At 41.1% G+C, this 22,172-nt stretch overlaps 1 protein-coding gene across 11 annotated transcripts in view; it reads right to left on the bottom strand.

The window, feature by feature from the left end:
* TMEM131L (transmembrane 131 like) overlaps window positions 1-22,172 on the bottom strand; it is an 85,635-nt gene that overhangs the window by 42,858 nt on the left and 20,605 nt on the right. For all 11 annotated transcript variants that reach the window (XR_011150656.1, XR_011150657.1, XM_069013533.1 and 8 more), the window contains 3 exons: window positions 3,011-3,082; window positions 1,993-2,116; window positions 813-929 (listed from right to left, as the gene is read on the bottom strand). Coding sequence is in view for 9 of the 11 variants with exons in the window: in XM_069013533.1 (XP_068869634.1) it covers window positions 813-929; window positions 1,993-2,116; window positions 3,011-3,082 (313 nt within the window). In the remaining 2 variants the exon portion in view is untranslated. The remainder of the gene's footprint in view (window positions 1-812; window positions 930-1,992; window positions 2,117-3,010; window positions 3,083-22,172) is intronic.

Raw genomic sequence — 22,172 nt, 5'->3', positions numbered from 1 at the left:
ATCCTTGATGAAATGTTACTGCCAAATGTGGCATTACCACTAATAAATACTAGATAAATGCAACATTTGTATTAAAAGCCCATGTATTTCAACTGAACTTACCTAAGCTTCTATGTAAGGAGCTTTGTTTTCCAGCACAGTATCAAAATACAGGATTTAACTAGGTTGATGACCGATTAAAGCTGACATTCTTTTAAAATCACTACATTCAGGGTTAAGATTTTTCTTTGCCAAATTAACAAGAATTTGGAGTACACAGTATTCCTTATAAAATTTTTAAAAAGCTAGACCTTCTTGAATTCACCAGTTAGTCAGAAAACAGACAGCCTTAATGCACAATCATTATTTTGACTTTCATGCTTTAAGGGCCTAAACCTCTCACCCTGTGCTACATCCCCAATGTGTTTACATAAAATCCAGCAGAGCATCTGAAAGCCACCTAAAACATTTCCTAATGGGTTTTTCCCAACAAATGCATTCCAGCACAGTGCAGCCTAGACTGCACTAATATATGAAACGAATCAGATCATGATCTTTTAAGTACACACATACAAATGCACTTGGTTTTACTACCACAAGTAGCCCCACTAAGAACAGTAATTTTAATGATATACATGTATGTGATCATGACACTAGAACGATCTGGTAAAAGGGATGAATTGTTAACACTACCCCACCTGATCTGTATCAGGAATTCAAAGAACTTTCAAAGTCCCTAAAATTATGAAAATCACTTTTTAAAACACAAGTAAATCCAAAACCCAAGCTAAAAATAAGAGCAGTTCCCTGATATGAAAAACAAGAGTAGTTACCTGATATGAAAGTACTCCATGAGATGAGGTATTTATAAATAATGAGCTTTCAATACTGCCTTCTTCTGTTGGCAGGAAGAGTACTCTGAAAGACATCTTTCCCATCGCTGGAATCACCTGCAGAGACCACAAAGAAGCTTGCTTGCTTGGTGCCAGTGATCACACACTCACCATTCAGTCACAGGGCCCAGAGGACACTTCCACATGTACATCCCTGTCTGTAGATCCCACTAAGCAGAACCTCAGCGCTGAGATGTTTCATCTGTGCACTCTCAACTCTTACTACAGACAAGAACCAAGATCACACAGCAGCTTGCCAAGTTATGGCTGGAGTTTCTCAGCTAGCATGGGGCCTCATCAGTCAAGGCTTCTTTTTGCATAAGATCTTAACCATGTAGCACCGCCAGCCTCTGCATGCCCAAAAACACTTCCCCACACAGAGGCAGATGGCTATTGCAAAGTGAATCAATACCCCTGTGATACACAAGCAAATCAGTCAAAGCTGAACTTAGGCAACACTGTTAGTAACCAGATAGTCTGGCTGGAGGAACAATGATGTTTATGTCTGCACAGTTATGCCCATTCAGCTACAGTAAAAGCAAAAATCAGATGAAAACATAGTAAAACCCCTTTGCACATAAGTGGAGGATAAAAACTGAGCTTCATCCAACTGAGATCTCAGCAATTCATTCTTAACATGCATTATATTGTTATACATTGTTAAAAAAATCAGAGTTAAAATAATGGTCTTAGATCATAAAGGCAATTATGCCCATAATTGCAACACAAAATACATAAAACATTTCACTGCAGGTTTTTCTGACAAATATGCAAGGCCATTCAAAAGACTGAAAATTCGTGGCTGTAAAACACCCACATGCCTGTGGATTACTGCATAATGCTGCTTTAGAGCAGAATGAGATTTAAACAGCCTCTAACATCAAAAAATTCTTCTCTTCTTCTGTTACTGTCAAACACATTTTCTACTGCAGGTTTTGGATGTCTTCTCCCAAACAAGTCTAAGTAGAAGTGAACAAAAAAAAACACTAGCAAAACACAAAAAGAGTTGGAGGTCCTACAAAAAAGCACAAAAACACAGAATGAAGAGTTTATGCCAAAGGAAGCACGAAGGCTTGGCACTCGGCCATTACATAGTTTCCAAAAGTACATCAGCACTCACCCGGCTATGAGCAGGAGACACATGAAACTGTCTAGTAGCTGTAAACACTGAATTGACTACAACATCTCTATCTCTACTAGGGTTGTAGGCATGTAGCATTTTAGCTCTGGGTAACCCCAGTAACCTAAAGCAGGGGGAAAAAAAAGATAAATAAATTATTCACTTTATAAACACAGGCAATGCACGAAAGAAGCAACACATATCAGTTTGAAAAATGTTGATCTGCAACAATTACCTAGTTGTAATTAATCTTTGGAAACACACCAAACAAATTTTGTCTTTCCTGTAACACTGGGATGTGAGCTACACTTAGCCAAAATTCATTGGAGTAACTAGGAGTCAAAAGAAAAAATAACCCTTACAAAGCACAAAGTTTTGAATAAAAAGGTTTCAATAACTGATTGTTTCGTCAGCTAAAGCCATAATTCTCTTAAGGCTTTTGCTTTAGTTAGTACATCCTAAACCCCAACAGCTTAGACATTCCTCCAGTACACCCTCTGAAATACTCCTTTAACTCACAAGGGGACTGAGTTTCTTTTTGGTTACTGGTAGGTCAAAGGCTGATTATCACTTAAGAACAATTTTTAAAGTTTTCTTAAAAGAGTACTAAGAAAAATCTCATTTATTCTACCAGTATGTTTTGCTTGGGACTCTCCGGATTTTGTTTTCAGAATTTAAAGGAAACAAGCTATTCCTCCACTAGAAAAGCAATCTTTCAAAAAACGAACAACCAGCATGAAGCAATTATTTGACATCCATGCAGAATCACCTGAAATATACACCCAGAATACATTATATCCCCTATTAGCTTTTCCTCCTTCTCAGAACTACATTGATTTTTACAAAACACTGCAAGGCAAGAAATGCACTTCCAGCTCTGTGGCAATTATTTACTAGTTCTCTATTTTTCAGAGGATGGCATGGTCACAGCTAATGCTTCTTACCCAAATGGAGCCCACTATAGCTGTTCCTCCACACTTCATTATTAACCAAGATAACAATAATGTAAGATACTCACTGCATTCCAAAATGCAGAACTGATGGGTGAAAATGTAAGGTCTTCCCATTTGGAGGCATCTTTGCTGAGAAGCTGAAAAGAAGGGAAAAGAAGCCACAATTAATATTTAGTGGGCATGATGCTACAATCTGCAGGGAAGGAAGATACATTACAGGCTCTTAACTCTTTATATTCTGAACCTCCCTTCCTTGCACAGGTCTCCCCAGTCATGCTGACACACCTGTTTATGGGGCTGTGCAGTAAACTACAGAGGGAAAACAACTGGAAAGAATCCTGAGGAATGAAAACTATGTCAGCATGGAGCAGATCTCCAGTCTTACCAATCAGACATCTATACAAGCACTGATATGAGCACACCTGAGAGATGCAGAGGTAGAAGAGTAAATAGCAGCTTGGACAAAAGCAGACATCAAAAGAAGTGCCTGTATAGCTGTGGTTTTAATGCAAAAGCCAGCTCATTTCTTCTGTGCAAAAGAGAGTAAGAAATACTGTGAAGCACATACATCATCATCTTTCCTTTGCCCTACAAAAATTCACAATAAAGTTTCCATCAGTTCTAGCACATTTTAGCTTATTTCAACATTACTCAATACCCTGTAACATCGAAATTCCAGGATGTCTTCACCATTTTCTCAATTAAAACTTGTCCTCCACTAGTCCCAACGACAGTGGTATAAAAGAAGCCCAGCACCTCTTCATTTCATCTGCATATCTAGTGCTACTCTGTCAAAAGCTTCCCGAGAAGCAGTCTGCATGTCGAATAGCCAGAAACAGTTTCATATCTTTACTGGATGATGCTAATAAGCATCCTAGCAAGGATGGGTCCAAGAAGGGAAAGATGGACTGTGCTTTGCATAAGTTGTTGTAGTATAGTCAGTTGGTTCCCAACTTAAAAATGCAGTTCTGTAACATTACACCTTTAATATCTCTTAGTGTGTACATAATCCTGTTGCTATATTCCAAAGCAACATACACCATAATTTAGTACCAGTCAGGAAAAATGATGTTTATTATTATGAAAACCCACAACTTTTATGAAAACATAAGAGTCACAGAAAGGAGAAAACTCCCTCACTACTATAGCAGGCAGAATATCCAGGTAGCATTCCTGAGGAGCTGCTAGTGATAGTCTCCTTCCAACCACCTTGTCTCTGCAGCAGCCAGCTCTTGCTCCATTCCTAGAAACATTGCAGCAACCAGCACCTTCTTCCCCTTCCAAAAATCAGCCTCAGGGACGTACCCAGAAGGTAAGTCCGAGTACTGTTGTAAACACATACAAATTAAAATTACTGCTATAGTAAAAGCCACAGACATTTGGGGAAGACACGTTTCTTAAAGGGCCTCAGATCCTTTTATTGTATGCATACACATGAAGAGCAGAATAAGAGTTAAGCCAGTGGTTTATGCACTACAGTATGACCTTGAACCCCACCACTGCTTAAGTTTCTAGCATCTTACAGGTACTGCTGAAATACCTCTTTTCACCAGCAAAATCTGTGCTGAGAACAGCAAGAAGTTGAGTGCCCCTCTTTGCCAATTCATGATATTGGCAGTAGCTCTCCAAGACTTACGAACCCTCCTTCTGAGGAACTCTAGCAGCATCAGCTCTCTTCCTCTCAACTCTTGCTCTTTGCAGTAGGTACCAAATGCACCAGCTGGGTGCAAATCCAGCTGTGGATGTAGGTGACTGCATTTCATTTGGTCTAGGTGAACAAGGCCATGCTGTAGCACTGGCTCTTAAAAATACACTGTATTGCTCTTTACCCAACCCTCTACTAGTCAAAAAATGGGAAAAGCCCTATGAGAATAGCAGCAGGGGGATCCCAGGGATGCCATTTATTCCTTCTGAAGAAGGCTGCCTGGACCTTGGGTGGCTGAAGCCAAGACTCAGTTAACAACCTCTGCAGGCTCTGAGCTGGCTCCTGAGCACGGAGATAACTTTGGAGCATCCCTGCACACCACTTGACCAGAATGTTCCCATGATTACAAGACATCCAGCTTCTGCTCTGCACCCCACTAAAGCTGACAAATCGCTTCAAGCTCCAGCCTGGCCCCAAAAGCGTAACAGCCACATTCCTATGGCACTGTGCCCATCACCCAGCCCACTGTCCAGCTTCAGGGTGTCTGCACCACTTATCAGTGGCCCCAAAGCAGTACCAAAACATAACTTGAGAGCTGAGTTTCTTCAACAACAGAACTAGTGCAAAGAGAACTACCACTGGTTTTGGTTGGGGTTTTTTTCCCTCAAGGGAAAAGATGACAGATTGGAAAAATGGTAGTGGGCAGGAGAACATTCTGCTCATGACAGTTGAACAACTAGGATGCACTTTGAAGTGCATCACTACTTTGAAAGAGACAGGCCCATCTACATCAGAAGTGTACTTCTCCAGTTACTATCTCTCTCTAAAAGGCAGCTGGAAGCTGGCGGAAGCTGGCAGAACACCATTGCACATCCCCACGTGTGGCAGTGCAAGCTGCTACAGCCACCCGGACCCCTGAGGGCACGGCCGAGACCAAATACAGGGGTCAGGCACCTAAATTTAACCACTCACTCCCAGTTCGGGTAAGAACCCATAATCCCCCAGTTCTGTAATCTACATATTCTCAGATGATTGGTTGGTGTTTTCCCCTCCCTGTTTTATGCAGAAGATTATGAATATTCGTTTTCCCTAGCTGATTATTGTATCAGTTCTAGAAAGTTCTGTTATCCTCAACACCCCACTGGCTCCTTCCCTAAGTCCCTCCCATGTGTTGATCCCATTGGTTCCCTCAGCTTTAACCCTGCCTCCTTCCCTTAATCTCATTGGCTGTATCCCTTATCCCCACCTTTCTGATCCCCACTATAAAATCCCTGTACCCTCCCCGATAAACCTTCTCCGTGGAATCTATATGAGGAGTCCCCTTTCTCCTTCTTTACCTCCGCCCGTGTGCTCTTCCATTCAGACCTCCGGCCTTCTCCTAGCTAGCGCGCTGGGTGCCCCGATCACCTGCACCCGCGCTCCAAACACAATTCAGATCTCTGTGAGAGATCTGACACAGAAATAAACACCAAAGTAATTATTGAGTCACTTTTAACAAAAAAAAATACTTTTTTTTCCTCTAAGAATATCATTTCACCCATAGATTGACCTCAAATTACGCCAAATACTGCTCTTTTAGCCACAGATGATGTGTCCAAAAAAATACGTGGATCCTTTCATGAGAATGCCACAGGCTTGGGAAAGACAAATATCTGCCTAAGAATGTAAGTCTTGAAACAACAAATGTGGAGGAACAGGCCTCTTCCCAACAGAAAAAGCCTGGTCTCCAGCTTCTCTTCCATTGCTTTTAAAATCTGCTAGCATCCCATTAAGCATGCCATCTAACAAAGCTGGACCACAGCCTCCATGGCATTTCTCTTTTTTTTGTGGCAGACTAGTTGAATAACATCTCCTGAATGACAGATTTTGATAGAGAATTCAATTCCAGCATTTCAGAGGACATTTTTAAGTACAAGTGAACCGGAGGGAAACAGGAGAAAGAAATAGATGAGGGAAAGGAAATTCTTGGCAATTACTTTGAACACTCAGTATGCATCAAAAACCTAGTTTAAATGGTGCTGTTACCACTTCCCAGCCCAACAATTCAATGCCCTTCCTCCCATCCATCCACACAATGTATTTAAAACCCTAACCCTGTGAACCATCCATTTCCAGGAAAAAAAGTGTAAGAAAAATCGAAACACAGAGGAGGTGAGGGAGGGCTCCACATGGTCACCCAGAGCACCAGGAAGATTGGAGACAGGTTCTGGCAGGAAAGGTGAGGGTGAGCCCATGAAACCTCCAGCTCATTACCCTCACTTGCAGAAAACACCCAGCAGAAAGACTAATCCTGAGCATGCACACAACCATCAGGAATGCCTACTGGAGAGAAAGGTGGATGTGGAGCTGAAAAAAGCAGGCTGGAGGGAAGGTTGGGTAAGGAAGAGGGGTGACACCAGGGGAGAAGAGCAGGATGGAGGAATGCAAGCACCGTTAATCACTTGTGCAAACAGAGGAACACATAACTGTAATGCAGCATTTTTAGGGGATTTTGTTGTTTTTTAGAAGGTGCATGAGCTGTAAAATGTTAAGCTACCATATTCCCTCCACTAAGCCCCAGAGGTGCTTCAACATGGAGAAGTTCCAGCCTTTCACATTGTTTCCTGCTTCAGGAAAGAACATTTTGGTGTCCTGTTGATGTGGGACTAACGAAAGGAGATGCTAATACAGGGATGTTGAGAGCACTGTTAAACATAGCATTGAAATTGTTTTGCCCTTCCTTCTTTCAGTTCTGTTAGTCTGTGATGTATTAAGTAAATATAGGTAAACACCCAGGTCAGTATTTACAGTCCCAAACCCTAATATTATTATGCAATGTGTATTACAAACATTTGTTCAAAATAAGCAAAATCCTTACATTTCCCCCAAGTCCAACAAAAACAGATCTTTTTTCACAGGAGATTTATTCCTACTTCACTGGTTGAAATCACAAGAGAAACATTTCTCCTAAAAATGCAAACAAAAGAGCAGATCTATTCTGAACAAATTGCTGGAGATTGCATTGGGGGTTTTTGTTTGTTTTGCCTTTTTTTTTTTTTTAATGAAACTTTAAAACTGAGTAATTCATCTGGTTATACACATAAAACACTCAAACTGCAGAATAAGCTGCATCTGACCAGAAGCGAAGGACATTTCCTGGAAGGAAGGTTATCCCCATGTTGCTTTTTCTTCTATTAGCTCCTTTAAGTCTCCCTTGTATCTTCATTCACTTGAATTGATTACTTCATACTATCTTAGCATACATATTATCTGATGATTCAGATAGCAACATCTGTAGTTGAAAATAATCACAAATGCTACTTGGTTCCCTTTCTTCTTCCTTCCTTTTTTTATGCTTTGTTCACAGCACATGCTGAAAAAGCAAGTGGGGGAAAGGCATTTTATTGTTGGGTCTTTTGCTTTATGGCTGCAGGATTTTCTTGGAAGCAGCAGGCAAAAAGGATTGGATTCTTAAACATACAATAGGTCTTTTTTGTGTGAATTTGTTTAGGCAGTACTGTTTTATTTTTCAGTATATTGATAAAAGTTAAATTTTACTTATGTTAAGCATTTTGGCACTTAGTACCACACGTGCAGCAATGTTAATGAACCCACAAGATGAGGTTTTGAGATATGAAAGTGTGTATGCATTGTACAGGAAAGCACATTTTTTATGCAAACTGAAGTAGAGAAAAGGAAATAAGACTCCTCATTTACTGACTAATTTTAGATTCATTCCTCTAGACTACACCTGATAAAAGAAAAAGCAGAATGGAACACATACAGAAACAACCAAACCCAGATAGTTTTAATCATTCTGATTACAGCTGATAAAAAGAAATTATTTTGACAAATTAAAACAGGTAATTAAGAGGTAATTGACATAGAAATATAAAATGCAGATGAATCCAAGTCTTATGCAGAGCTAATACAAAGGTTTGGTTTGCCATATCCCTAGTCCCTCTCTTCTCTCAACTTCCCCTTTACCAAGAGCAGTAAAAGCACCAACCAGTATTGGGAACACTAAAAGTACAGCTCCTGAAAGACACAGAGTAGCTCTGAAAGAGGTAATTAAATTGTTTAGAAATACAAAATTAAAGCTTGAGTTTACTATCAAGGCAACTCTGCCAAAACCAGAAACGGGAACAGTTTTAAATTATGATTTTTTTGTAACCTTAATTTCCTTCCTAGAGGCAGAAAGAGTCCTCAGAAACCAGGAAATTGTCCAGCTTGCAATAACCCTGCACCACTCATGGGCAAGCTATATGTGGTGTGTCTCTGTGGGGCTCTGGCACCTGGAGAAGAGCAGTCACACTTGCCACCTCAGCTCCAGAGGCTTACAGGACTTCTCCTGAAGCCCTGTACTGACCTGTGGCAACACATGAACCATTCAGTCTTTCTAGATTTTTTTTTACTTTTTAGAGAAAGAGAATGACCAACAGGTGAAAGAACACAAATGTGAATTTTGAACACTGGAAACCTAGAAGTCGAAAGGCTCCCTTATTTTTAGCACTGCATTTTTTTAGGGAAGAGAGGGAGGACTGACTCACTGCTTCTGAATGCTTGGGATTTGTAACCCATCATTAGGAATTCACTTACATGCTTTTTACCAGAGAGCTGTGCTGCTTCTGGAAGAAATTCTTGAGTGTGAGGGTGGTGAAGCACTGCAACAGGTTGCCCACCAGAAGTGTTCAAGGCCAGGTTGGACAGGTGCTCTGAGCAATCCAGTCTAGTGGAAATCTCCCGGCCATGGCAGGGGTATTTGAACTAGACTGAGGTCTCTTCTGACCCATTCTATGACTCTGGAAGAAGGATGGTTGCCTTTATTTACTCTGAAGTGCACTATGTACATCAAGGACTGAATCCTAGACTGTGGAAAGTAGGAAACACCGAAACAGTGTTTCCTATCAACATGTGCATGCATACCTGCTATTTTGCATGTTTTGGCTACAGGAAAATAGGGAAGGGCAGCTAAACCAAAAGAAACCAGTGAAATGCATGAGACAGTCTCTCTAAAAACAAATCCCATAATTTATAGCCAAAGTCATAATTTAAGGAGGAAGACAGGTCTATCAACCTTTTCTATTTCTTAAAATACTGAAGCTGGCAAAGCAGCATATAGCTAAGACCTGCCCACAAAAGTTTCAGCGAGCTGGTAACTTATTTACAAAGGCAGTATAATAAAGAGGTAGGTAATCCTAGCTCAACGTGTAAAGCACAAACCATTCTGTTACTTCCACTTGGTCCCGCATGCACTGCTCTCCTCCAGCAACTTGAGCAGCCTCCTCTGCTCCATTACTCTAGCCCTGGTGCTTCCACAACCACAAGTCTCCTTCCTGGGCAACCTTCTCTCCTCTCACTGCCCGTGGTCCCTTTTCCTACCAAGTTCTGCAACAGCATTTACACAAACCATCTGCACGACAGTCACCTGAGCCAGCAGTGCTTCAGTTTTATTCATTACAAAACAACAACAAAATTGCAATGACCAAACTTAGAGTATCTCACTCTATAGCACTTAAAGGCACATTTCTCAAGGGGATATAAATGGGAGGACACAGATTAAAAAAACCTGGCTTTTCTCTCTACCCTCACACCCAAACAGTCTCCTTGAAAATCGTCCAAAGAAGTTAAATCTACACCACAATAAAAAACGAGATTAAGACTCATGAAGAAATCTAGGGGAGATGATGATCAGTGAGGGACAAAGTGCTATAGAGTGAGCATCCTGGTGAAAAGAAAAGGCTTTCTTCCCCAGCTGCGCCCGTGGTTTGCAGTTTAGTAGCAGGAGCGGCACAATAAAGCATGTTTAAGAGCAGAATGGAATTACTCCCTCACATAAATCAGTCCCCAACTTCTGAAATAACTGAAATCTGTTAAGACATTAATTGAAGTAAGTCATTCATTCACAATGACTTGAATTAATTTGAAATTATTTTCCGAAACCTCTTCTTTGAAATCCTTTACTCACCCAAATTTCAAGCAACAACCAACACTCCCTAGAGATGGTCCAGGGGGATAATGTACGTTTTAGGCATCTTGGACAGACAGTAATTATGTTATTTGTTTTGGATGACTGTACAGGCCCCACTAGTTCAACGTGCACATCAAACATATTTTGGTTTGAAGCACCTCTACTGCTCCCAGCAAATCCCAAATATCCTAGCAGGCAGAACATGTACCTTCATTTTACTTTTGGCTTCATATTAATTCAACAATTGCCTTTTCATTCTGCAGTATTTCATGAGGTAATCTCTGATAACTGCTCTCAAATAAAACCCTTAGTATGCCTTTCTCTTTTTTAAGCTTCTTTACAATTTATCTTTTTCAAAGAAGTCAGCAATCTTCCATTAAAATTAAAATCACAGAAACAATAGAATTTACTCTTTTCTTTTTATAAGTTCTTCCCAAGACAAATTAAAAGAGCCAATTGACCAATACAAACACACAGTTTTGGCCTTGGTATTCTTGACGTTTTATCTTTACCAAGTTCTGGACTTGTGGGTTTTAAGACAATACTGCATTTCATGTCCCTCTGAAGACTGCTTCTAGCCCATGAGTTTGCAAAATAAAACCAAAAATCACAAAGGCAGCTCATGCTCTTTTTTTCCTTTTTAAACCTCAAAATTTTTTAGCCAAATTCACTTTTTTGCCTAATTTGCTTACCCTATAGTTGCGAAACCCCCAAAAACCCCAGGAACATTTAAACTGCCTGCATAACACAGGTTTGTTCTTCAAAAACTGCCACTAAGATCACAAATAACTGCTAAGATGTTAATTTTTGCCTAGCTTACTCAATTAACCAGAATGAAGAAAGGCAGACAAACCTGAAGCACCCTGGCCTATTTAATACACATACAGAAATGGCTGCTTTTTGAAGAACGCTGTGCAACTCTCACAACTCAAAACCTCTACAAGAGAAGCTATGAGTCTCCACACTTCTGGAAGATCAGGCCATCTAGCCACACTCCTGCCCAGCATCTCTGAACAGAAAATGAAACATTTTCAAGCGAGATGTGCTGCTCACAGCCTTTTTCAGGCTTTGACGACACGAATCCCAGAGAAAGGATACATGGAGAAGTACCTAGAGAAAAGGCTTCCACGGTGTCAGCACACTGCCTTCTCTGGCTAAAAAAAAAAGCACTACTGCAAGCCTTGATCTGAAATACCATGAAATTTAAATGAATGTTCTCTACCTACAGTTTTCAAAGCCTTTTATTGAAAGCAGTCAAAATTCAGAGCACAGCACCATGAAAGAGGCAGGATAAAAGAACCTCAAGAAAGTCAGAAGATAGGCCACAAACCCACCTCCCTTGTACCTAAGAAGAACACAATATTTTTATTTACTAGGTAGCAAAGCCTTTATTTCTGTCCTTGCAATGGCAGAACAACAGCAGAAAATTTTAGTGGGAAGGGCAGTTTTTAAGCACAACCCTGTCCTAACATAATTACAAATTGAACAGAATGAGAGGCAGGCATTTTAGAAGAAACAAATTCAATCACACCTGCCTCAACTAAATTAATTCCCACAAAAGTAACAAGGAACGTTATTTGCTGTTCCTGCAGCGTGTCTACGGAACAATTACCAGTAAAGAAGGAAGAGATCCAAGTGAAAACACACCTCACCTTTTTAACACCCCAATTGCAATTGTGTTTTTAACAGTTAAAATAAAAATTCATTTCCTCAAGCACACCCAATTTTACTCAAAAACTCCCCCCAAGCTGAAGAGCAAAGGGCCAACTTCTGTCAAGTCAGTAGCAACCCTTCCTCCTTCAAGAGTTTCACTTTCACATGCCAGGGAAACTAGTTTTCCTCCAGCTCTGAGAATCTGGCTCCCACCTCAAGAAAAAGCAGGACGCCTTGACAGGAAGTACTGTGGGGCTGCAGAGCTCACAGCAATAGGAAGTTACATTCTTGTCAAATTTCATTGCACCCAACCATTTCCTTTTTCTACACCAGGCACAGCCAAAAATTTCTATCTTGACACAAACCATTTTAAGTTACAACAGTTCAGCAAAATGCATGAAAGAGCTCTGTGGTCACTGATAAGCTTGACCTGCTTAATAATTAAGAGTGATAATCTTCCTACAGTAATTAAGAGTGATAATCTTCCTATGGGAGCTGGCTTTTGCTGTTTCTACATTAATCCAAGCCTTTTAGTTCCTTTTCATAATGAAAGGGTACAGGCCTGTAGGACAGCGTGTATTTGCCTGCTGGAGCTCAACAGCCCATAGGAAACCTTTACAATGAATCCACTAAGTACTAAAAAACCCACTGTTCTTCCCCGTGCCTTGCCCCTCCCTGGGAAAAGAAAAGAATGCTAACTAAAAAGGAAACTAAGCAAATACAAGAAAACTCAGACCTAGGACTTTAAAAAGTAGGAACTACTGCTTTTAATTTGTTCCCCCGATCTGGACACTGCACCTGATACCAGTTTCCCTGAAAAGAAGTTATGGAAAAGTCACTAAGATCACATCTCAAAGCTACAAGAAATACCCAGTAGTGGAAAACAACAATCTGTACTTTGCAGTTTTTTCTCTTTTGTGAATTTCAGCCCGAATTTTTAAAAACAAAGTATAATCATTGAGCATTAACCTTTAAGAATAGTAATTTACCAATTAGCATTCAATACCATGCCTTGTTTAAGCCAATGTATGAAGACAGATAACCAAAGGGAGCTCAATATTGAAAACTGTACAAGTTATCTCCACAGCTCTTTGTTTTGTAGCCTCAAATGCTACAAATGCAAAACAAGCAAACACTCCAATATACAGTTTCTCAACATTGGCAGCAATTTATTTTACAAACTGATAAGATGCTGGGGAAGTCCCTCAAAAACTTAAAACCATTAACCACTTGCAAAATCCTTTTACCAAACATTTGCTTGGGTAATAGACCAACACCAGCTTTCTCAGGGCTATGTTTCCATTTTATAAGGAGAAAAATTATTGCCACTATTGATTGCCAAACTTATTAAAAACTTAATTATGTCCTCTAGCAGATGAAACTTCATAGAATACTTTCTGAAGCATCTCCAAACTACCACAAATTTAAACTACATTAGTTTTCTAAAAAATATGTAATTTGTCATGTAACTGAAAAGCATTTTCACAAGCTGTACTATATATGAATGTGAAAATACGATGCAAATAAAATTATAAGGAGAAGAAGCAAAACTAAACTTTTTTTAAAGGTACTTTAAGTGTGATGCTGCAGGGGGAAGCTGCGGTCACAGTCATCCTACACATAGCAGAGAAGCAAAGCTGCTCCCCCACACCCCAGGGGCCACTACCAATCTTCAGCATGAAAGGTTAAAGTTAAGTCACTAGCTAAATACCAACACCAAAAAAGTACCTTCAACCCCAAACCACCACCACTATCTCACAGGAGCATCACTCTCTTCTTGTTTTCCACCCCTCCCAGTTGGGATGTATTACATCCTCTTCAGTCCCCCTCCAAATGTTTTGGCATCATGTGACAAAGCTTTCTGTTCTGGTGCAGTTAATTCATTGAATCTATGCCATATGTGATGTGTGGTGGTTTTTTTTTTTTTAGACAGGACACAAAATATAGAACCTTATAAAGAACCTTTTAAAAACAGCAATATAGAAATTGCAGACTATTTTTATTGTTCACTGGCATTTTATTAACTGACAGCACTGTACATTTTCATCTTCGTCTCTATGCTTCCAGCAGCACAGTCATATAAACATACTTTCAAACAAAGAGCTTTTCTCTTCTAGCTTCCCATACAAAACTCTGGTTATACTTCAAAGTACATCCCCTCCTGTAGTCAGAAAAAGAAAGGGGAATCCTCCACAGCATCAGTTCATTTCCACTTTTTCACCTAAAGCCAGTAAAGCCCCGTGGTGACAGGACACCACGCAGACAGCCTGCAAAATTTCCCCGGCTGCCCCTTTTGAAAAGTGCAGCTTGCTGAGCTCTCCTGTCTTGTGTCACTCGTCACTCTGGGCTGTGGTGTGCAAAATGGAAAGACAGCTCCATGATTTGGTGCTATTAATAAAAGCAAGCACACTCACAGTGTATTTGTGACCTACTCCTAAGTACTACTGTGTATTTATAATTCACTAGATTATGTTGTTAAAGGAAACACACAGATATGAAAAAATTTATACCCAAAAATTCAAACTGGCAAAAATACAAAAAAATTGGCATTACCAGGATTAGTAGCTGCAACACTTATTTCAGAAACTACCAGGTCCTTACAAAACATCTGGGATCTGTTGAAGCCAATGCACAGCATATGCTCACAGCCAGTTTCTTCTGATGTACAAAATGCTGCAGTGTTCTGCTATTATACAGCTCAGAACCATATGAAACACACCCTGTTCCACAGGTTTATTAACAAAATGTCTACCACCAAAGAAACTCAGGTATGCTGTGGCTCTGAATTCCAGCAAGGGGCACCTACAGTCCACAAGTTAACATTTGCTTCCTTCAGCAGGATAGCTGGTGAGGAAAGGAAGAAGAAAATTAGCTGACAAAAACAGCAGGAAGTCCGCTTTTGATTATTTTATATCCATTTTTAAAAGTACTTTCAATCAAGTACAATATTAAAACTCCACCTCCCCTAGATTCTTGCTTTTCCTCCTGTATTTCAAAGCTAGGAAGCTAATCAGAGTTCACCAACTTGAAATGCTCACCTGTGAAACCAAACCAAAAGCATCAGTAACGCTATTTTTAGTTTCTTGACAAGCCTCAAACCAGACATGTGCTTCCACTGCAATAAAGGATGCACTTTGCTTCTGCATGCCCTGCATGGGGTTTCTCAAGCTGCCCATGAGAGGAAAAGCTCCTCCAGACAGGCCAAAGATCCCTCTGCAGCCCAAAGGTGTATTTAACTGGTCTTGGCCATACATCTCTTGACACTTCTTCCTCTGCAAGAGAAGCAAACTAGTGCCATGGTCCTGCATGGGAACCTGCACAAAGGTCCCACTGAAGCCAGTGGGGCTTCTCATAGGCAGAGGGGCAGCTGGGGTGAACTGAGGAGCAGGACTGACGCACAGCATTTTGACCCTTCATATGGGAGCATTTGGATACGTGGATGGACATGCATCTGAATCAAGAGCAAGACATAAAGCTTGGCAAGTGCATCCAGCCTCTGAAGAGGCTTCTTCTGTCACTCCACAGCAATAATTTACACTAAAAAAGGAGCAATGAGGTTTTGTAAAACAGATCTTCAATCATGTCAGAATAGAAGATGTGGCTTTTGGCAGGAATATGGCAAAAAAGCAGAGGAAATTAAAGAAGCTTAAGATGTTGCCCCAAACCATGGCCAGCAGTAGGTAATGGGGATTTGCAGTTACCACGAAGTCACATTTTCAACACCTTATCTTACCTTTCCACAGCTTGCAAGCTTTCAGTGGATAGAGGGAAAAGAAGATGTGAGTGTTCAAACAAAGCGTCATTGTCCCCAGCTCAGTACGTGCACCCAGAACGACTTAACCTCCAAGTCAGGCATCACGACAAAGTCACGGATGACATGGGACAACCTGAATTTTTCCAAGTCCCAAACAAACTTCCTCGGCTTGGGAACAAAAGCAAAGGTTCTCATCTTAAAATTTGGAAGCGTACACTCTATATGGCTGGGCACTGCCCTGCCCTCCCTGCACAGCAAACGTTGCAGTAATTGTTCCAGGAACAACAAAACACAGCCCATCACTTCGATGACCAGAAAGCATGAATAATTGTTTTTATTTACAAGGAGAGAAAAAAAATCCAAGCAAGACTGAAAGCATGGGGGACCAGGGCAGGGGTGTGTGTTTGTTTTAAAGCGACTACCCGCATCTGCGGGATCAGCCACATTATCCCAGCAACACTGAGAATGCTCACAAAGGCCAGAAATGTCCCCTTTTCAAAAGGGCAGCTTAAACGCTGCAGAAACTGGGTCAGCGACAGGCCACAGAAATACCTAAGCAGGCAGCAGGCACCTCGCGAGCTGTAGGCAGCAGGCTTGCAGCAAAAGCCTTGAATAAAAGACAGAACACACCAAGACAGAAATCAGACAATAGCTATTGAAGAAAGGCAGTTAATAGCAACAAAGCACGTAAAGCACGGGTCAAGGAGTCGGTCAAGTACAGGCCCTTCAACTCTCTACCCTTCTTCAGTTGCCAGGAATCCAGATTTAGACACAAACCAGAGACATCCATGGCACACAGCACCAGCAGGCAGGCACAAAACGGAGCAGACATGTTAAATACACAACACAGTAAGGAACTGCAAAACTTATTCTACAATATTACAGGGCTGCTCACTTGCCGAGGGCAGCACAATGCTTCTTGTTCTTCCAGTTTCATTTGAAAAAAAAAAACCCAAAACAAAACAGGAATTACACAATTTCTACTTATATATATATATATCATTTCCATATATTCATCCTGTGTTCAGGTCTTTACTGTTGTACATTTATTGACATGTAGACACCTTAATTTAAAAATGCCAACCCACAACTGCAATCGATAGGACAATGTAATTCAGCACAAAATATATTTATGTAGGCAAAATCTAAGAGGTGACCTACAAAGTCACTAGTGAGTTCTGACTTGCTGACTGCATAATACCTGACACCAAATGAGTGTGCAGCAGGACTGCAGCACACATCTGCCAGCCACAGTCAAGACACTTGATTCTGTTTTGCAGACCCTTAAAATCATTTGACGTGAACAGAGGTGGTGGTTACCCAAGGTGTTAGCAGTTATGAATCAGTCACTCCCCTCCTTTCTCTCATTTCACTTCCCTTTTGCTATTGTGTATCTTTCCCTTCATTGTTAAGATTGAAATCTGCAGTTGTCCCTTATCAGTTTTGCCAATCACTTTAAATGAGCAAGCTCTCATTTGCTCCTTACCTACCAGTATCTTTGTTCACTTTGTGTTTTTATTGGGGCACTTTTTTTTGCCTATTTTTTCTGTTCACAATCTTTAGTAATTTTTTCACTTGTTACCATACTCTGCCCCGGCCCTCACCTCTTCGGCAATTACACCCCGTCCTTCCCGTGCTGCCAAATTCTAGCCCAGACATGTTCAACACCACATCCAAGCAGTTTCCAGTGCCACGTGCAACTTGCTGGCTGCCCAGCCTCTCTCCCCCCAGCCAGGCAACCATGCATGGATGGTGGCATCCTGCTTCAGGCAAGTTTTGCCTTGGCCAACACACTGCTCTGAGCTTTGGTAAGAGGCATCAGTCTGAAGAAGAGAGCCCTGTGCATCAAAGCAGATGTGATCTGTAAGCAGCACTCCCAGAAAAAGGCATAGTGGTTGCAGACTGCCTTTTTTTTTCTGTAGCAGGAAGCCCAGTGAGTCCCAAGGCGTAGCCACAGCCTCTGCCCCAGAACACAAACTGAGGCTGGGTGCCTCAAGTCTCTGAACTTACATGAAAACCTGAGCAGAGAGGGCAAGCCAGGCAAGTCAGAAATGCCAGATGTTTGAAAAGGCTGCCTCAACTTCACCTGCCACCTCGCTCCCTGCACCAACAGGAAGCTGCACACAACATGGGAAGCAGCAGAGGTTGGGGGGCATGTGTAAGACCAAAATTGGGTACATACATGTGTATGCACTTTAATGCCATCTCCTGGCCCTTACTCCGGGCTCTGAAATTAGAAACCTGTCATTCCCCCTCCCTCCCAAGGACTGGGAAAAACAGGCTGCTTGTGAGGGCAATTCGAAGCAACTAAATTAAACTCCCTGACCATCCTCTGGTAAAACTGCTTTATCACTGCACAAGGAGCTGCAGGTGACCAGTCTTCCTTTCAGCATCTAAAGCTCTGTCCTGAAATTGCTCCTCCTCCACCGCCCAGGTACGTGGGGAAGGAGCTTCTCCATAGAAAAGACAAGATACTGGCAGTGGGGATGGATCCTGCCTGTCACCATGGGCCAGTTCCAGGTCACGGTGCAGGTGAACCTTGCCTGGCTGCTGTAGTTACAGTTCTTCTGTTGCTTGGAAACCCATTTTTTATCATGACTGGTGCAACATGACCACTCCCATACCCTCTACATTCACCTTGCCTTCAAGCAACAGATGAACAATGCACAAATGCCATGATGGCATTGTGACTATTCGGGATAGTTACAATCCTGCAAAATAGTCTCATGCCTCAGTAACATTACTGATTTTCCCACTTGGCTGCTGCCTTGCTGTGCCCCCCCTCACATGCACAGCCCCTCAGGCTCTGGCTGGGACCAGGGTCTGATGAGCCTAGAGGGGATGAAAAGGGGAACAAAAGGCACTCATTGAAACCTCAGTGTAGTTTCTTGTGAGACAAACACTGCTGGGCACCCAGCCAGAGAGTGGGAACTTAAGGAGGGGAAAGAAAATCACCCCTCCTCCTGCCACATCCCACAGTAAAACCCCACTGCCCCTCCACCCAGAGATTTAACATCAAGACATCAGGGTAACCACTGCAGTGGGCAGCACTCATTCACAGTGATAGCATCACTTCTCCAAAACGCTCAGGATTTGTGGCTATTTGAGGTGCAGGAGCTGACCTGCCACAGCATTATTTCAGCCAGGATCAGGTGTTAAATGCCCAGACTGCACCAAAACTGTGAGTGTCCAACTCTGTGCATGGTGACAGTCACTTGTCAATAATTTGGTAGAGTTCTAAGGTAAAAAGACAAACCTTTTATATTTCGGTTTTGAACCCTTCCAATAATCCTTGTTAGACTGTCCCTACTTTTTAAGTAGAGAGCAAACAACTTCACACAGTAATTCTGTATTAACTACTGCAAAGGCAGCTGAATCTTTCAGGATGACACCTAGTACCTACAACTCTGAAATTTCATGCAATGTACATCATTATACCCTAAGAAGTAGTCAAGTAATTACTTTAAACTTTAAAATTACAGTTTTTATTTTCTTCCAAATGTAACCAACTTTTTTATTAATGAATCACCATGATTTAGCCTCCAAAAAAATAAAACAACAGCATTGTCAGATAATTCAGTAGAATTCAACTAATTTTGCATTTTATCATACAACTCCCTCAGAATTCAGCTGTGTTGTGCAATGGCAACAGCTAACACTGAAGTGTAAGTGAAGATGATGGCTTTTAAACAAATGTCCCCGTAGACCACACCTGTTTATAAAACAGCCAGCCTGGAACAGAGGAGTAATTGACAATTTTTACATACTCCCACCCAGAAAAGCCTTGAGAACACGGTGCACTTTGGCACGCTGACACAAGCAGCGAGGAAGTCCGAGAGCCTAAAAAACCCGGTGCACGTGCGATTTCAATTGCTTGTGTAAACTGCACCTCTCGTCCAAGTCCACTACAGCCATGGAGTTAAAAGGCAGCACAACATGCAGGAACCTCAAAACTTTGGAAGCCATTCAAAAGATCCTCCTCACAATAAAAAAACAAGCATGCATCTGTTTTTTCTCTCTCCGGTGCTAAACACATCATACTGAGACTGCTGAATCAGTGTCAAAGAAGTCTCCAAAGTCCCACTTTGTTCCAAGTGTATTCCCAATGGCAGCACAACACACTGCTCCAACAAATGCCAGGAGATGGCATCAAAGTGCATACACATGTATGTGCCCAATTTTGGTCTTACACATGGCTTGCTGAACCTGTTTCTGTCCTCACTGATAAGACACAAATACCTGCAGCTGAAGGACTGCAAAGAGCTGCCTGATGTCACCAACCCCACATGCTTCCCATGGAGGAACTCTTTGGAAATGCTCACCCGGAAAAGAGTACCAGCAGGAAGCAGCATACCAGATGATCTTTTCTTTTCAATTTGATTTTGATAATAACCAGAAATCACAGAAATAGTTCAAGCAGCTTCACAAGAAAGGTCACACCTCAGTGCACCAACAAACTTAAAGAAGTGTTAAGTATTAACATTTGGATTCACCACTCAACAGCCACTGTCAGCTCTGAAAGAAGTGTACAGGAGTCAAAAGCAGCACTCGCTGTGACTCAAAGCCAGTCCCTAGAGTTCCTAGAAATCTGAGTCTCCGTAACAATTCCCTTTTGGATCCTCTCCTGGGACCCGCAAAAGCTTTTCAATCAAGCTTCAGTAATTCAGGAGGGGAAACAGGCTCTAAGAACATGGCAGAGTTCAGGGGTCTCAGAGTACAACAAAGAACAGTAAAAAGAGAGAGATTATTAATGTTCTATTAGATCAGATATCAGCATTCACCCAATTAAAAAAAGCTGGGAAATTCTCCTCAGGAGATAAAAATAAATGTGCTACCAACAAGGCAGATAGTCATCATTTATCTCTATCCACTCTGTAAAGGTGAGACTGCCTATTTAATTCAAAGTTAACTTTTTGTTTTAAAAGGTACCTATGTGCATAAGAACAGAATAATGCTTCATTCTCTCAAAGAAAATAAACAAGACCCAAAGAGAAATATTAAAATAATAAATAGCAATTTAAAAAACTGGAAGGAAAGCAATATAACATTATTTATACATGCAAAAGAGCTAGCAAAAATCTATGCCAGAACAATTTTGGATTAAGGTCACTTTTTTTCATATACACACATATATATATATAAAATTCAGGCTTCTGAAAGTCTTCCCAAGCATTTTGACATTTTGATGTGTGTCAAATTATCATGCTATTGATATACAAGTGTCTCCAAAGGCCAGACCAGTTTCAAATCTTAGTACTGCAAAGCAAGCAAGTTCTTTCATAATGCAAGCAGAGCTATGTTACTGCTTTTGGCACCATCACATTGGCCAAAAGGACAGTTTTAGGTTTAAAAAAATACTGAGTTGTTTTCTGCATTTCTTATATTTCCTTATGGAACATGCTGTTGCAAACAAACATTTTAAACAGAACTTTTTCTTTCTCATAAAATCCAGCTCTGAAACACAACAAAACCATGAACCAGGGTGAACACAGCCCGTACTTTCAACAGCACTGAACAGCATACCATCTTAACTTTCTCATTTTTATTTCCAAGTCTTTACAGCTCCTTCATGTGTCTTCACAAAGTTTTGAAGCTGAAGTTGGCTTTTATCAGGCAGTAACTATAAGCATTATTTTGCACTTCCAATTTCTTGATTTTGCCATCTGCAGAGTTCTGGTATGCAGGTGGGTCAGATGGTAAACAACTAGCTACAGCTCACTGGGTACTGCAACGGTATCTTGAAGCAGACATGGGAAGATGAGAACTTCAGTAAAAATAAGAACAGAGGTCTACTTCTCGCCTTCCTCTCAGAAAATACTACTTCTTTTCCTCATAATTCTGAGCAAAAAAAGCTTCTTCACTGTCTTTGAGGAATTCCCGTGTTTATATAAAGTCCAGTTGTTCTACAGAAATTAAGGTCTGTTTTGTAGACACACACAAAATATCCTGAGTTATCCTTGTCTAATTCTATTTCCATTGCTATTTCTAAAAGTAAAAATAAAAAAACCCTCAGCTTTATTTGTACACCACTTTGGGGCCAGGAGGTGGAGAAGAAGATAAAGTGACAATTAACACCGTCAGCTTTGCCCTCTATGTTCCTTATCTCAGTTGGCAGCCTGGACATAACACAGAATGGTGGACCCCTGAGACAACAAGCAGATACCTAAATTATCCATACTGATCACATGTTTCTCCCAGGTGATTAGCTTATTTGATGAAAGCAAA

This window comes from Aphelocoma coerulescens, chromosome 4, assembly GCF_041296385.1.
Source record: "Aphelocoma coerulescens isolate FSJ_1873_10779 chromosome 4, UR_Acoe_1.0, whole genome shotgun sequence".
NCBI lineage: Eukaryota > Metazoa > Chordata > Aves > Passeriformes > Corvidae > Aphelocoma > Aphelocoma coerulescens.
This window is presented reverse-complemented; position numbering and strand designations above follow the sequence as displayed.